At 36.7% G+C, this 17,265-nt stretch overlaps 1 protein-coding gene across 1 annotated transcript in view; it reads left to right on the top strand.

The window, feature by feature from the left end:
• Positions 1-545: 545 nt before the first annotated feature.
• SH3YL1 (SH3 and SYLF domain containing 1) overlaps positions 546-17,265 on the top strand; it is a 35,164-nt gene continuing 18,444 nt past the window's right edge. The window contains exons 1-9 of the mRNA XM_008629870.2: positions 546-576; positions 1,069-1,179; positions 2,242-2,355; positions 2,862-2,926; positions 5,510-5,622; positions 8,783-8,911; positions 9,625-9,769; positions 10,455-10,527; positions 11,247-11,303. Of these exons, the coding sequence (XP_008628092.1) occupies positions 546-576; positions 1,069-1,179; positions 2,242-2,355; positions 2,862-2,926; positions 5,510-5,622; positions 8,783-8,911; positions 9,625-9,769; positions 10,455-10,527; positions 11,247-11,303 (838 nt within the window). The remainder of the gene's footprint in view (positions 577-1,068; positions 1,180-2,241; positions 2,356-2,861; positions 2,927-5,509; positions 5,623-8,782; positions 8,912-9,624; positions 9,770-10,454; positions 10,528-11,246; positions 11,304-17,265) is intronic.

Below are 17,265 nucleotides of genomic sequence, written 5' to 3'. Positions count from 1 at the left end.
TTCTGTCCAGTCATTGACTAGTGGCAGCAGATCTGGTGGATCAAAATGGAATAAAGACATTTCTGTAGACTTTACGACCTCAGTGGTTTGGAGGATAGCATTCAAGATTTTGTGTGTTTGCTACTGTACTCTGCAGCTTTATAAAATAAACATAACTTACCTCTAATCTGTACTTTTTCCTCAGTTGAAATACATGAGGGGCTTATGTTAGATCACATTGGAAAGAAATACTGATAAGACCTTCAACAGGATGTAGATTTCTAAAGGAAATTTCTTGGTCTGAAACAGATTTTTTTTCACTTTCAGAACATGCCACATGTTTATGTCTGTAATACAAGTGTCCTGAAGAGGTGTGAAACTTTTAGTGTTCTTGAGTCACCAGTTGCCGGTTGCTCTGCTGTTTGAAGGACAGCAGAGTTGATGGTGATATGGAGAAGAGCAGTTAGAGTGGTCAGTGATGGAGCAACTGCCTTGAGGAGAGACTAAGAAGGCCGAGACTCCTGAAAGAGTGGAGAAGACTGGGGGCTTTGACTATTTATAAAAGCATGAAGGTAGTAGATAAGTTGAATGCATTAGGTATTTACCAGATCTTGTGATACTTGAGCTAGCAGGCATTCACTGTAACTAGGTGATTAATTTAAAACAGAGCACGTATTTCTTTAAGTAGGAGGTGAACGGCTGCTGCAGGAATTCTGAAGGCAGAGTATCAGCAGGTTTGAAAAGGCATTAGACAAATTCATATGCAATAAACCCATAAATAAATAGTGACAGGAACAGCTGAGGATGTGTGTCCAACACCCCTGCTGTTACCAGTGTGGATTCTGAACAAGTACAAGAGAAAGAGATTGCATAAAAGAATCAGGCTTGTGTGTTTTCCTAAGTGGTGTCTTCAGTTAAAATTGTCAGAAACAAAATGTGGATCCAGAAGATAATTCTTGTATTTGCTTGCCATGTTTGTTTGATTTACTCTTTATTTGTAAAGAACCACTTTTCCCATACAGATGATACTGTTTTTTTCATATGAGATATCCTAAACTGACCATAATTTATTTCTTTCATGTTTTACAGTGAACAACCCTATACCTTCCAACCTGAAGTCAGAAGCTAAAAAGGCAGCTAAAATACTACGAGAATTTACAGAAATAACTTCCAGAAATGGACCAGATAAAATTATACCACGTGAGTAAAGAAAATGCTTTGATTCAGCTAAAACCTTCAGGACTCCCATGTGCTGCAGTCATGCTGTCTTTACCAATTCCCTCTGTTTTCACTGACCACAACTTAGAGATGAATGAAGATTTTGGGTGCTATAACTTCTTTGAAAATATTTTGAAAGTAAAGGGTTTCAGTTTGCTGTATTCTTGGGAGATGTTACTTACTGGGAGAGATCTTTTGAATGTTTACCACTACAAGGTACCTGCACTGGAAGGCTTCCCTCTGGGATGGATGGACTGTCTCATGCTCAACCCTGTAAATGTATCTTCTTAAGAGAGAACCTGGAATAGTAGCTCTAGCTCTTGAATATCTGTGTTGATTAGAATGAGCTAGATGAAAATCACTTGAAGCAAAGAGAATGAGGGTGCATTTTCCCTTTGATACTAGTTTAGCACTCTTACTTGCTGCTGGCCTCTTTATTTTTGCACTTGTTACTCCGTGTTTCTTCTAGCGTCTTCCTCCATCCAGTGTTGCTGGTTGTGGTTTTGAATCCATAACTGTTATGTTCTGGAAGGTCTGCAATAAGATTTGCAGGATGATGACACTGTCTTTGCCACAAACACTGTCTAATGATACAAACTTCTTAGGCTGCTCTGTGTTGTTGCGATTTAAGTTTGGACTCCTCCAAAAATTTGTGGAGACTACATCTCATATTCAAGTCTTAAAAAGTTAATTCGTATACACACTGCCTGTTTTCTGTTTATCTTGCCAAGAGTACTCACACACAATGTGTGTGGCACTATACAAACTAATTCTATGCATGCTAATCAGGACAGGTGAAGCAGTTGTGGCAGTCTATAGATTGCCACAGGCTAATGTGACCTGCGGCTAGATTTGTGGTTCTCTGTGGTGGAGGTGTCATTATCAGTTCAATTTTTTTTTTTAAACTTTAAAAAGTTTTCTTTAAACTTTTGCTTCGATTATTTGACTCTTACATGTTCAAATTTATTAACTGTTGAGTTTTATTTTCCCCTTCTCTTAGAACTTCTCTTACAAGGTCTTGAATAAATGGTTTTGCTATTTCAGCTCACGTAATAGCTAAAGCCAAAGGCCTTGCAGTTTTGTCTGTTATCAAAGCTGGATTTTTGGTGACTGCTCGAGGTGGAAGTGGAATTGTATTAGCTCGGCTTCCTAATGGAAGTAAGTGGATATTTTCCTTTTGTACTTCATGAGAGAATTAAAAGAGATAAAAATATTTTTTTTCATTATTCTTTTCACAGTATTAAACAGGAGATGTGTGATGAGTCAGGCAAGTAGGTGACAGGTGACAATGTTTGGTGTGAAGGCTGTTTTCAAATCTTCATACATTTGTTTGACTAAATGTAAATGCTTTCAGTATCTTTGTGGAAAAGGATGAAATATAAAAGTACATAGTATAGAATTAATTTAAAAAATGTATTATATCTGATTATAAACAAGTGTATGATAAATAATTTGTAACAAGGAATTGTTTAGATCGTGAGGGTTTGTATTTCTTAAATCCTTTCTTGTAGGATGAAGCATTATAGTTATGAATCTATTGTAGTGGTTTTGAACATAGTTTTAAATAGAGAATTTGTCAGTATTTTTTAAGTGTAATAATAAAATGAGTATTTCTTGTAATATATGGTTAAAATTCTGTAAATTTATCTTGTTTTACACAACAGCCTGGTCTGCTCCTTCTGCAATAGGAATTGCTGGCCTTGGTGGTGGATTTGAAATTGGAATTGAGGTATGATTTTGCATTTAAAATACTTGTTGGTAACTTTTTTTGCAAGAAATTAAAATTCATTGACAAAGGTCTAAATGTTAGTGAGATAGTAGAATCTACTTTTATGTACAAAAAAATTATTATGAAATCCATTTATGCAAGACAAACAAAAGAGGAGTTTTGATCCTATCAGTCAAATTGTTAGGAGACATTTAGATGAAAAGAAGTGACATGGCAATTATTTCCTTGATTTCTGACCTCTAGCAGACTGAATTTTTCACTTATTGAAAGCTTCCTGTCAGTGTTCACATATAAGGCAATTGAAGTTAATTGAAACAGTATCCTATACTTGATACTGTGTCAAATGCTTCGCTAAAGAGCGCAGGGACTCCCATCTGGCAAGAAACAGTGTAAAGAACTGAAGCTGGAGTAAAATGGACTCCACTTAATGTTACTGTACTTCACACATTTCCCACTCACACTTGTGGTTACTGATATGACCCTTCAGTTTGAAAGCACCAGAACTGGTGATGCCTCTTCTGAAGGAATGCTATAGAAAAGGAGCCAGTTTCCAGCCAGCAGAAATGCTTAAGTAAAGGACTGCCAACATATTCAAAGAAGCCCTGGTGAGCTGAGCCCTGACAGCGTTCTGCCTCTGCTTCCCATTTCTTCTTCCTCACAGCTCCTTCACACTCGTATGTTTTCATCTTTCCCCTGCTTCCCCACCCTAGCCTCCAGACTCATCCTTCTCTTTTTCTCAGCTTAGCTTCTTTTCTGCTGATTCCCAAAGAAAATCAGAGTAACAATATGCTGCCAACAAGCTCTCTTGCAATGGGCATTCTGCTCTTCAGAAGAATCCATGTATAGCTGATCTGGGTGATCCATGTGAGCCCCCAGTACCTCTACAGCTAACCAGCTATCCCTGTCCTGACAGCCAGTCAGCCAGCACTCGTGTAATGAGCAACAGATCAATATTTTATTCTCTCCTCATTGTTCACTGTGTGATCTCAGGCATTATTGCATGCACTTTTTAAAGAATGATGTGAATACAAAATCATTAATTTTTGTAAGGGATTTTCTTTGGTTGTTGGATTTTCTTTGGTCTACAGGATCTGAATGCATTATGAAGTGTTCAGTTTGAGCCCCAGAGTTTTGTTGTGGGGTTTGTTTGGTTTTATCTTTTCTTTTAAGCTTCTTCATGTGTTTTGATTAATCTATGAAATTTTCTTTCAATCATCCCCATCTGATATTTTAGATAACATAGACATTTCCTATTGATACTTAAACAAATAATACAGAAGCTATTTGTGAGAGGGCTTTTTCTCTGAGTAATACTGTGCCCTTCATTTCAAATTTTAGTCAGCTTAAAAAATGCTGTTTCCTTACTGGCATTATTATAACACAATCTTTTTTATTTCTTGTAGAAAATGTATGTTATTCAGAAATACCGGAGTGACTTAGGAGCCCAGAGTCCAATTTCAGCATTCTTCTAGTCCTACATAAACTTAGATGTTTTAGAAACTAGGTGAAATTTATTTCTGTAGGAGAGATTATAGTTGACATGGCTGTAGTGATATGTATGGACAGTTTTAAATAACAAGAAGGAAATCACAAACTTCAGAAGTCACAGTGACTCGGTACCTCAAATTAAAGACCCGTTTTAAAATTCATATAAATGCTTTCCTTGAAGGTTTTCTCACTCTGGATTTTCTTATCTTTAACAACGGATTCATAGGAGGAAGCAGTATCCTGAAAAAACATTCTCCCTTCATCCCTGGATCATTCAGAAACTGCTCCTGTAGCCATCTTTTGTTTGGGATGGGGTGGAGGTTACCAGGGGGCTAATAACAAATACCTCTCTTATGCTGTGTGTAATACTTCTAGGACAGCCTTGTTTTGCAAATAATCTGGTATTTCCTCTTGTATTCCCTGCTGTCACTGTTTGGAATTTGGGGTAAGTTGAAAGTTTTTTCTGAGCCTGGCTTTCAGTCAAGTCCATCAGATGAAAGATCAGGTGCAGTAGTCCTTGGGTGCATTGCTATCTCTTCAGTTATTAGGTTTAATAGGTTCTTGAAGCAACTGAGTACATCTCATATTCAAGTCTTAAAAAGTTAATTCATACACACACACCCCCCCACACAGATATATAAAACTCCTGTCATGAAAATAAAGTTTTATCAATAGCACCTGTACCCTTTTTGGTTTTTATTCTTTGGACAGGAATTTTTGTTTAGTAAGTTCTGCCTTGCCTTTATTAATATAATTACTGAAGAATCAAAATGATTCGCATCTGAAAATGCCTTCATAATTGTTTGTATAAGCCATAGAAACTAAGAAATTGTCAATTAAGAGTTTTGAATTAAGATAGAGTTTGTGTTATAGCTGTTGTTTATCACATACTGACCATATCAGCACTCTGAAAAAAATCAGTCAAATTTGATTAAAAAAGTAGTTGAAAGGATTTTTCATTTCAAAATACCTTGCAGAAAAAGAATCAACTTTGTCATGAAAACTGTTTCAAAATAATCCTTTAAAAGAAAGAAAGTTCTTCTGTGCTGTTCTTTCTTCTTAAAAAGCGTAGTACTTTTATTTGATATTTTATAGGTCTCAGACTTAGTGATCATACTGAATCACGAAAGAGCAGTAGAAGCTTTTGCCAAAGGAGGGAATCTTACACTTGGAGGAAACCTTACTGTGGCAATTGGACCTCTGGGGAGGTGGGTAAAATGCTTTCAGAATAAGGTATATATGGAAGATAATTTTTAAAAGCCACATTGATGTGGCATTTTTTTTATATGTTACAGAACAACCTGGGCAACCTGTATGCTGACTGGACCATATTGTTCTTGCCAATCACTCCTTTTCTTTTCTTTTCTTTTCTTTTCTTTTCTTTTCTTTTCTTTTCTTTTCTTTTCTTTTCTATTAAGTCATTTAGTGATAGAAGGAAAGTGTTCTGAGATTTGCTCTCTCTTTGCAGGAGACTGCTTTGCTAGGCTCAATGAAGAGCACAGGTGCTTCTGTGCCTGATAGAACTATGATTTTTAGTAACATAGGGGTCTGTGCATTTGGTCACCACAGATCTGCCCAGCAGTAAATAAAAACTACACCAAATAATTTCTTTTAAACCTTTTCTGTAGTTAAGGTGAAATAACCACTGAATAATTTAACTGGGAAACAAACCTTGCAAGACTGCTACTCCAACCTCCTGCTCAAAGCAGGAGATCTGTTACAACTTTAGATCAGGTTGCTCAGTCCTTTTTTCCAGTAGGGTCTTGAAAATCCCCAGTGATGGAGACTGCTTGGTTCTCTGGGCAACCTGCTCTACTGTTCAGTTATCCTGCCTTACATCCAGTCAAAGCATTTCTTCTTTCTATTTACATCAATAGCCTTTTATTCTTCCACCATGCCATAAAGAACCTGGCTTCATACTCTTGATTACCTCTCCATAGATACTTGAAGCCTGCTGTTAGGTTTGCCCCAAGTCTTCTCCAGGCTTACCAAGCACAGCTACCTCAGACTCTGCTTATGGAATATGTGCCTCCTTATGGCTGTTTTTTTTAATGATGATGAAGTTTTTACTGATGGTTTTTAATCTTTTCTAACACAATAAAAGGATGATACTTATTCCACAGAAGAGAGAGAGATCTGTGGATCAGGGAAAGCAGTGAATGTCATGTTTCCCTGCAAAGACATTTAGTACACTGTCCTGCAACATCTCTGTGTCCAAGCTGGGACATAGGTGTCAGGATGGGGAGACTAGCAAACAGGTGAAGAACCAGATCATCAGGTTAGAAGAGCACTGGTAAATGGTTCATGTTGAAGTCTGAAGCCAGATTTCTTTGGAATTCCTCAGGAAACTCTTCTAGAACCTCTTCTGCTTGGTATTTTTATCAGTAACCTAGAGGAGCAGTTGCAAAATATATTCTTCAAGTTTGTGGACAACTCCAAACCAGGGGTTGCAGCCAATGCACTTCAGGGTAGGGCCACCATTCAGAGCAATGGACCTAGAGTGTGTAGAGCAAAGATCCAACTCCATGAAATTAAGCAAGGACAAGCACAAAGTTCTGCACTCCTAGGAGAAGATCCTTGGATGAACCCCCTGCCTTCTCTATAGGGCTGAGCAGCTGCCCTATAGAGAAGGTGCTGGGATCCTGGTGGGCAGTGGGGCTAAGCCAGCAGTTGATTCCTGACAGAAAAGGCAGTGAACAGTGTAGGGGGTTGCATCAACGGGACTGTAACCAGTCGATAGGGAAAGTGATTATTCTCCTTTGCTTGACATTTCATAGACTGTGCCTAGAATACTGTGTTGAGTTTTAGCCCTGCAGAAAGCTGTTTATAAACCCGAATGTGTGCAGTGAACAGCTACCCAAATGGCCAGGGAAATGCAGTGTGTGAACGATGAGGCTGGGGGAGCTCAGCTTATTGAACCTAGATGAGAGGCTGCATTCCCAACAGGGCATGACCAAGAAGACAGATCTCAGTTCATTATAGAGGTGCATGGCACGACAATGAGAGGTAGTGGTCATATATTGAAACAAGGAAGGTTCTGACTGGATATGAGGAAAAAAAAATTGACATGAATAAAATTGAGTTCTGATACAGGTTACTCAGAGTGTCTGTGGAATTATATCCTTAGAATTGTTCAAAAACTGGCTGGACAAAGTCCAGAGCAACTTGCTCTCAATTTGATGTTATATCCTTTTTGAAATGACTGCCTGATGTGTCTTTAAACCTAAAATATTATGTGATCCTGTGAAGGAAAAATACTGTAATCTCCCAAATCTATTGAGGTCTAATAAGGGCTTACTTGAAGAGTTTTGTGCTGACCATAAAGTCTAGGAGGATTTGGAAATATTGAACAGGGTTTCAGTCACCAGTCCAAACATAATTGGATCATTTTAAAATGTGATTAAAGTGTGGCTTAATAGTTTTCAGAGGAGGCTGTTAAGATCCAGTTATTAAAATTATTACAGAGATGCTTCTGCCCAAATAAGGTGCAAATGAGACCATATGCTGAAGTCAATGGTATGGATTTTATTTAACAGTAAATGGGAGGGGGGGAGAGAGAGAGAGAGAGAAATAGAAAAAGAGGAAGAGGGCAGAGAAAGAGTGACAGAGAGACAGATTGAGTAGAAAATACCACCACTCTGTGGATCCCAACAATGTCCTGTTGATCTTCTTCTGGTCTTCTCGGTGGTGAGGGTTCCATGAAGCTTAGAGTTCAGTGGATTAATACATGTTCAGGCTAGTTGAGAACACCCAGGTACCTCCCCTGGTTGGGAAGTTTGACACCATCTCTTGCCACAGGCTCTGGATCTGTTGTATCCCTTTGCATGGCATTCAGTCCTCTGGTGCAAGGCCTCAGGAATCAGTCTGAGGGTGCTTTGGGGGTCTTTGATGATTTATGATCCCTTCTCAGACGTGACAGCTGCCTCTCTTGTCAGTGCATTGAGTCAGTTATGTCCCATCAGACCTTCCCCGGGGGAGGGACTGGGAGTTGTGTAAGGGAGAACAATTACCGTGATAAAAGGTGCCAACCCACCTTGCAGGATTTGCCTCTTTTCAGCCTGAAAGCCCAGCTTGCAGCCTCCCCCTCTGTCCTGAGTGAATCTCACTGCACACCAAAACTCACCTACCCTCGAAGCATGCAAACCTGGCCTCAGCAAATCACCCTGGAGCCTCCTTGATTGTTCTGAGTCATAAACCATGAACAGTCCAGTCTCTCGGAGACCTAATGGGGAGCATTCCTATGAGACAACGTTGTTCTGTGCTTCTGTCTGAAAACAGGGTTAAAATAAAATGAAGAATTAAAAGACAATTGCTGTTCATGCTACAAAACCATTTTGAAGAATATCAACCAAAACTTTTTCCTTCTAGAAACTTAGAAGGGGACGTTGCCCTAAGAAGCTCTGCTGCTGTCTATACATACTGCAAATCTCGAGGACTGTTTGCAGGTGTATCTCTGGAAGGGACCTGTTTAATTGAAAGGAAAGAAACAAATCGCAAGTAAGCTCTTAAAATCTAGAAGATTCAGTGAAAGCATAGTGAAGAATTAACTAAGACACATTCACTTTAGAAAAAGATGTTTTTGTGAAAACATACTATACTCAGTTTAGAATTTCTTGAGGGACAAGGGTTTCTTCAATTTAGACATCTTGAAATGGGTGTTCAGATGATACTAAATGTTTAGGGATTATTTATCTGTGGCAGGGTGACCTTAGCTAGCCACCACATGCCAGCCCAGTTGCTTTGTCACTCCCCCTCCTCAACAGGATGAGAGGAGAAAAAGTATGATTACAAGCTCATAAGTTGGGATAAAGGCAGTGAGATCACTTACCAATTGCTATTTCAGTGAGAAAAATTCCAACTTCATCAAGGGGAAATTAGTTATTTTCAGTTAATAAGAGAATAGGATAATGAGAAATAAGAACAAATCTAGAAAGCAACACCTTTCCCCCCCACACTTTCCATCTTACTGGGCTCAACTTCAATCACAGCTTCTCTACCTCCTCCTCCCAAGTGGTGCAGGAAAATGGGGGCTGTGGTCAGTATTCCAAATTTACAGCTTTGAACTAGTTCTGTCATTTCTCAAAATATGATCAGTAGGAAAAAGGCAGGGCCAGGGATGGAGATAAGGGAGCATTTGCACAAAGTGAATTTATCTAGAACTTAAATGGAATAATAGTCAAATACCTGCCATCTTTATTTTTTTGTTCCAGGTTTTATGGGCAGGACATTCGTGCTAGTGCCATCCTGCTTGGTGACGTGCCTTTCCCTGCTCAAGCAAATGATCTTTATGAAATTCTAGCATCCTTCACTGAAGTGTATGAAAATGAAGAGCAAAAAAATAATCCAGGAAAATCTGTAAGGGAACAAAGAAGGGTTTGTGCACTTCTTTTTCATATAGGGTTTCTCTGTTCCTGAGCTGTTCCTAGTCAGTGTTAATGCTCGTGTTCATGTGGCATTTTTAGCTTCTCTATTGGATGACTGAAGGCATAGCACATGTCAGTTACTGCATGTGGAACATTTGTTCAAGTATTTCCCTGCTAGGGTTTTGTGGACAAGAATGTTGCTGGGTTTGCTTTGCATCTTCCAGAATAACAAAGTATACACTTGTTTTGTAATTGTGCCATGTAATTGTTGTGTAATTGTTATCAAATCTGAGGAGATGGTTAGGAATGTTTGATCAAGTATTTTTAATCAAGTTAATTGCAAATTGGATACTCTTAGTTTTTCTACTTTTTCTGTCTTCCATTCAAACAATCACATTTATAATGTAATACTTGGACTGCAGAAGATGCTTTCTTACAGATGTTAATCTTATTGATAGACAAAGCATTTACTTTAAGCTTTGTTAAACCCGTTGTGATTTACTTCAGTGTCATGTGTATGTCACTAGTGTTTAGTACGCTTCTTGGGTTCCTACAAGTTCCACGGAGAAAGTGTAATTAAAATTTTTTTTCAGTGTAACTTGACATACTTCTAGGCTATGAAGTCACAATCTAGGTCCACATGTGATGCAATGTTTTTAAAAAATTTGTGTATTTAGGTAAATGACCCACCTGCTAGACCATCATCCAGACCAGAGCCACCTAAACCCACTGTTAGACCTACACCACCAGGTGAAAATTTTTGACAATGACTAATTAATTCTCTTCATAAAATCAGAGCATTAAAGCTAATTAGTACTATGCAGTTATTATAGCAGCTGCCTCTATAAAATGTTTTTTAAATGCTCTTCCTTGGACAAACACTGAAAGCCTGTTGATATAGTGCCATGAGTGATAAAGAGTAAAGGATTTGTTTGTTTGTTTTATATTAATAAACCTTTTCTCTCTGACAGATTTGCTATGGAAACAGTGTTTTTCTAGTTACAAAATCATGTAATAATTCAAAGGAAATATTTATTTTACTGGACACATAGAAGCCCCATAGTACAATGAAACTTCTTAGTAAACAGAACAGTCCTACTAGAAACTGCTAGTCCTAGTTCTAGAAACTTTTGGTTTCTAGAAATCATAGTTTCTTTTTAGGTTGTCATTATCTTTTAATCATTAGAGATTTTACAGTAGAGCAGAAGAGGTAGAATTTTGGTTCTTTGACAGTTTGTCTTAACAAAGTGCTTTCATTCAAAGTGAGGCTTTACTGTGCAGCTCCTCTTGTTAACTTAATTCTCTAGTGAAGGATATGAGGAAAAGTCCATATTTCTTTCTTCTGCACTGCTCTTTAGTTAACTGCAATCATTTAATAACTGTTGAACTTGTATTAGAGGAGCAGTATACAAGATATAACAATATATGTGAGCATGTCATATAAGCTGCTACTTTATTGTCTCTTTCAGCTAAAAAGAATACAAACAAACTTTATCCTGAACTTCCCAATGATTATGCATCTGTGGGTAAGTACTAAGCTTACACTTATTTTATTAATACAGTGTAGAATCTGAGAAGCCCTAAAAGTACTTTGAAAGATATGTAAAAATATCTGGCCACTGATATTTTGCTTTATTGTCCATGTGTTAAAAAGAGATTCACGTCTTGTATGCTCTCCTGAAAATATTTCATAAACATTAATCTTACTCCCTGGCTTTGCATTCTAACGATGATGTTCTTTTCTGAGCAGCCCAAGTTCTTCTATTTTATTCTGTGAGCTTGAAAAATGCACTTGAAATAGTAAAATTGGTTTATGTTACCACCTAAATGAAATTAAAAAGAAAGCTGATACAACAAGCTTCTATCCAAGTCCTTATGCAATGTACTGTAGTTCCTGTTTTAATTTTAAAAGTGCTTCCACAGATCATACCTGATAATGCTGGCATAAACACAGATTTACATTGCTTCTTCAGATTTTTATATTGAAATAACTCCGCGTTATACAACTTGTTTGTTGTTCCATCGATTCTCTTATGTTTAAAGCACTTTCAGCTCTAACAGGAGAATCTTACGATCCAGTATTTGCATTCCATATTACATATATATACATATATTAATATGTACTTATATTTTCACATATGGCATGCTCCACTTGAAAATAAAATTAAACAGTATATCTCTTTTTTACTTCTGCAAATAGAGCTAAAATTGAGCTTGCTAATAGATCACAGTGAAAAGTCTATTTCAGGCAAAGAGTAATTAGAGCTTTTCACTAAAAATTAAGATAAATTATGTGTCATTGTTTTTACATTCTTTTTCATATCTTCTCTTCATACACATTCTTGATATGTGTGTCTGTTGAAGGGGCCAACATAGGAGTATCTTAAGCTGAGATGTCGATGTGACTTCTGCAGATCAGAGACTTCCTGAGAATCCAAATTTGTTATTGTATTGTAGGATTTTTATGAGGAAAAGAAGGATGACTCTAGTGGTCTCTACTTGATAGCTGTCATCCAAGAGAGAAGATTTGGTCTTCTGGCCATTAAAACTAAGCTTTCCCAGACTTACAAAAGCCCTGACCAGCTTAGAACAGGTTTATAAAGCTTGCACACATTTGCTGAATTGAAGGGAGTGCTCTTCTATTCAGGTGAAAGTGACAAGGTAAAAATATTCCAGACCCATCTGTTGAATGGCTTTCAAGATTCCTTGAAATCAAAATACAGATTCAATCAGTCTGCTACTGGGGATTTCTAGCAATTTCTAGAAATATACAAGTTTATCTTTGAGGAATGTGAGGGGCAGTAGGATCTTGTCCAAATGATGGCATGGTATACCTTTCTTTGTGTTGCAGATTATATTTCCATAGGTAACAGTTCAAATGCTTTCTGAATCCACAGAAATACTCAGTGTTTCTAGGCTAAAGGTTTTTTCCTATCACTGGGAACAATCAAGGTCGAAGTCAGTTTGCCTGAGTGTTTCAACTACCGTAGCCTATGTGCATGTTGATGGGAGGCTGGAAAAGAGTTGCAGTCCCTTTCACAAGGTGTGTGTTAATGCTGGGGAATGAACTAGAAAGAGCCATAAGGCCATACCTCCTGTCAATAATCTGTTTCTGCCTATTTATAGTCCAAATTATTTCAACAGAGCTACCTAGCAGCTATAGCACGTACTAGTCGATCTTTATTGCAGGAGTAGTTGCTGTTACGGATATTCTTCTACAGTGATCTGTAAAAAACATATTCAAAATTTTTTGTGTCTTTCTAATTTTAAAAATATATATAGATAATCAATAGAAGAGTGAATGAATCTTATCTTTAGGAAGCTACATGTTAGGTATAATGGCTGGTGTGGAGTTAGGTTTTGATGTTGAACAACAAGCTTGTATGGGTTGCAAGTAATAAGGACTTGCCTTTGGTTGGGGAAGGGGCAACCTGGCATTGTGTTACCAGCATTTGGTTTTGCAATAGTTATACAAGCAGTAGAAAGGCTGAAATATTAATTCTTCTCATTAGATGAAAGAAGAGCTAGACTTGTGGATGAAACATTTTTAATTATTTTCTGTGTACTTGAATTATGTAGATAAGTAATGTAATATAACCTACTTCAAATGCAAGAAGAAAGATAAATGAAAAACATGATTCTCTAAACTGACAACATGATACTTGAACTCAGATGCAAAGAGATTGTTTTCATGTAACTGAATAATGCTTAAGGTAATACATTTAGTTGTAAAATGAGCTTCAGTACTGTTTTAAATGTTTCCAGAAGCTTGGGAATACCACACATTTTATTTAGATGCAGTTTAAAAATTGCACAGGCCTTTTACAATTCTGGGAAGTAAAACCCCAAAACAACCACAGCAAAAAACCGCAACAAACTAACAGCTGATACAGTTATTGTGATTCAGTGAAGTATGAAGTTTCTACACTAGCAGAGATTTTTCTGAAGACTTATTAAATAAAGAAATTTGATTTGCTTATGAGTATGAAAGTTCATGCATTCTCCTTTACTAGAATTAGGCATTTGCTTCTTCATTTTTCTACTTGTCCCCTCTTTGTTGTAAAATCTACTAAAAGGGCTGACTGCCCTTCCAAAATTTGTCACCACAATCTAGCTTTTCTTTTTCTAGATGAATGATTCTTTGGACTTCTGTACCACATCTGTAATACAAAAACCCCATGATTCTTCAGTGACTACTTGGACATTGTAGACTCAGGAGTTTATTTCATTTGGACAATTTTTTTAGATACATTAAGTTCATAGTTTGTCGCACTGGAATATCTAACCCTAGATATTAGATTTCATTAGTGTTATGATTTCTATGATTTTCTTTTTCTGCTTGGGGTTCTGCCATGGAGCAGCAAGTAACCAAAAAATGTAGATAAATGGTTACTTACCTGCCTACCCTTCTAACAGTTTGCTGAATAGTATACCTTTCTGAAAATGTTACAGTGATGTGGTTTCCCAGTTGAACTGGTAGCAGCAGGAGTAGTGATCTGCTAGTAAAAGTTGGACCTGGGTTGAGGTGAATGTTGGTGAGAACTGAATCAATAACAGGCAGTTTGTTCAAATCAGAAGTCAGATATTTTTCACTTTTTCTTCAGCTCAGCTAATCAGAAAAGGACTGTTTCACATGTTTGGAAAAGAATTGCTTGGCATTGCCAAGATGCTAAAGCAATCAGGAAACAGACTTGAGACAGAAGTGGGGATGAAAACGGAAGAAATTCTTTCCTTCCAAGCAGAGTTCTTTCACTATTCATTCACAATGATCAAAATTCACCATGTGCTTGAATTCTTACAATACTGTAAGACAAAATACTCATATTAAAGACAAAAGCAGTTCTTTTGCTAACAGTGTAAGTATTTTATGATATTTTGGAGAAAGTAATGATTCTGTCTGCATTGTTTAAGTGGACATATGATTTGCTCAAGAAACACATAGGAACTTGTGGCTGTGAAACCTAAATATTCAAGGATTTTTTTTTTTTTAGACTTCTGTCAGAAACTATGTCTTTCATACCTTCCACAAGTATTGAGCTAAATATTTGTAAATTTTATCTTGAGAAAAAATTTGCCCTCTTCTTGGATTTTTGAATGCAGTAAATTACCTGCAGCCATTGAACTTTTTAATTATTGTGCATAAAATCAACACAGCCCATCTTGATTACAGTAAAACTAAAAAAACTTAAAATATTAATTTTGACTCATTTTTTATTCAGCAGAAACCTTTCACTTTGAAAATAAAATAAAATATTAACAGATTGTTATTGTACCATTAGGCATATATATATATTCTTGCATACTGAAAGAAGTGCTATATCAAGCCTACTGATGAAGATATGGAGGCAGATGAGAAAATTGTCACTGGTTTTAAGAATCTAAAAAAGCCCCTTCTTCCTTCTATGACAATTTGAGTGATTTGTCAACCTCATTATTAAAAATTCATGCCTTCCTACATGAATTTGTCTGCAGCTTTTAGACAATATTTGTTGTGGCTTTCTTCACTATATTAAAGAGCCCTTTGCTACCCGGAGGAGCTTTTTTTTTTCGGTCTCCTCTTGTTCTCTTTGAAACACTTATGCTGTAATCAAGCCACTTTTTGGTCTTCCTTCATCTTTCTTTTGATTTCCAAACAGATTGATGAGCTCTTTGTCAAAAATCATTTTCTCTTCCCTCTCCAATTCTAAGTAATATTACAAATAACAAATTCTGAGTTGTGAGCTCACTGAGATCAGTAAGATTTGGGCTCCTAAAAGCTCTAATGAATTTGCACTAAACTCCAGTCCTTATCTTTTTTATTATTTATTTATTAATTCATTTATTTATTTTAACCTTCTAGAGCATTACTTATCTATGTTTAAAGCAGTTGAGGTAATATCAACCCTTTTAGATTAGGTGATAAATTCAGTTTATTTAAGTAAATGCATCAGAGATGCTGCTTTTCGTGGTTACAGTTCTCCAGGAATCAGGCCTGGCCCGCTTCTCTATAATTTCAGAGATGATCTCAGTGTTTCTTTTGGTAATCTATGAATGCCAGATGGTTCAGTAGATCTGTGAAAATCTGCTTCCCAAGAGAATTCCAAGACAGATTTTCATGCCTCTTGAAGTGTATTTTGTCAAGGAAACTTGAGGGTCTGTGTGTGAATTTGCCTTTGTTAGTACCTTGTGGATTTTTTTGTGGCCAGTTTAAAAATGTGTTAACTAAGACAACATAATTATATGGACTAAGAAATCATAGACCACTTCTGAAGTAAGAAGCTTCAGAAAAATATTTTTTGCTTGTGATTTCTCCTCTTGTTTTACTTATTTTACTTTCATACCTGTTCTGCAGTTCAGTTTCCATCTGACTTATTTATCTTGTTATTTTTAAGGGTACTACTCTCTAGGATAACATTGGTCAACATTTTCTTTCTTGGAAAAGAAAATATAACCTGGAACACGGACACCATTTTAGCAGTCTCTGCATTAATTAGTACCTCTGCTTATGTGTGGTGCTGAGCTTTTTTAGCACGGTATAATGAAAAAATGGAATTTTCAGTTAGAACTGCTGAAAGAGAGCATCGCTCTATGGGCTTGCAACTTTAAAACAGGCTTGCTTTGGTGAATATGTATTGAAGCAATCACCTCTATAAATAAATAAATATGTATATATTTTTTTTTTCTCAATTTAGGTTTAACAAAACCTGTACTATTTTGAAACAACTCAGATTAAACTGGAAATCTAACATGCAACTATATTCACTGTGCAGTTCCATGTTTAGAATTGCCCACTGACAAAAAAATTCTAACAACTGTGCTACAAGGGAAATGTAAGTGTGCCCAAATCTCCTCTCGATGAGTGACTTTTTACTTGGGCATTTTTATTTTAATTAAGACTAAAAGCCATAGCAGGAAAGTAAAAATATTTCATGAGTTTTGAGACCAAAAAAAATCAGCTACCTCTGTGGTGTCAGACTAACTTTTTCCCAGTGTAATACCTGAATTTTTGCTTTTCCTTTGTTTTTAGAAAGCATATACAGTAAGTCTGCCTTCCTAGGATATTGTCAATATTTCATTATTTGCTTCTTTCTGTCTGTTCTGGGTCAAGATGATTTTAAATGGTTTCATCATTCTGAATTTTCCTTTGCCAACTTGAGTTGTAGTACAACTGAATCAAAAGCTTTTAACTTTTAGTTAAGTAAGATCATAAAATGTTTTTTGTACCTGATATCTGCATAGACCTGGAATGGAGAAGGAATCCAGAACCTCTTGTGTTTAGGGACAGAGGAAAACTCTGTTCACAGTGAGGGGAAAAATGCATTTTTCTTTTGAACTGGAAATTAAATCATCCATGAAAACGTGATAAAATCAGATGTGTACATACTCCTTTAGGTGTTGTAGATATGTGCTGTGTATCTGAAACTGGAAAAAAAGCTACTTTTTATTCTTCAGTTTATGAATTACTCCTTTTTCAAGAAAGGAGGAGATTTGCTGTAGGATCAAGTAGAA

This window comes from Corvus brachyrhynchos, unplaced genomic scaffold (assembly GCF_000691975.1).
Source record: "Corvus brachyrhynchos isolate BGI_N302 unplaced genomic scaffold, ASM69197v1 scaffold1, whole genome shotgun sequence".
NCBI classification, from domain to species: domain Eukaryota; kingdom Metazoa; phylum Chordata; class Aves; order Passeriformes; family Corvidae; genus Corvus; species Corvus brachyrhynchos.
The sequence above is the reverse complement of the archived record's forward strand: the minus strand, read 5'-3'. Positions and strand labels throughout refer to the sequence as shown.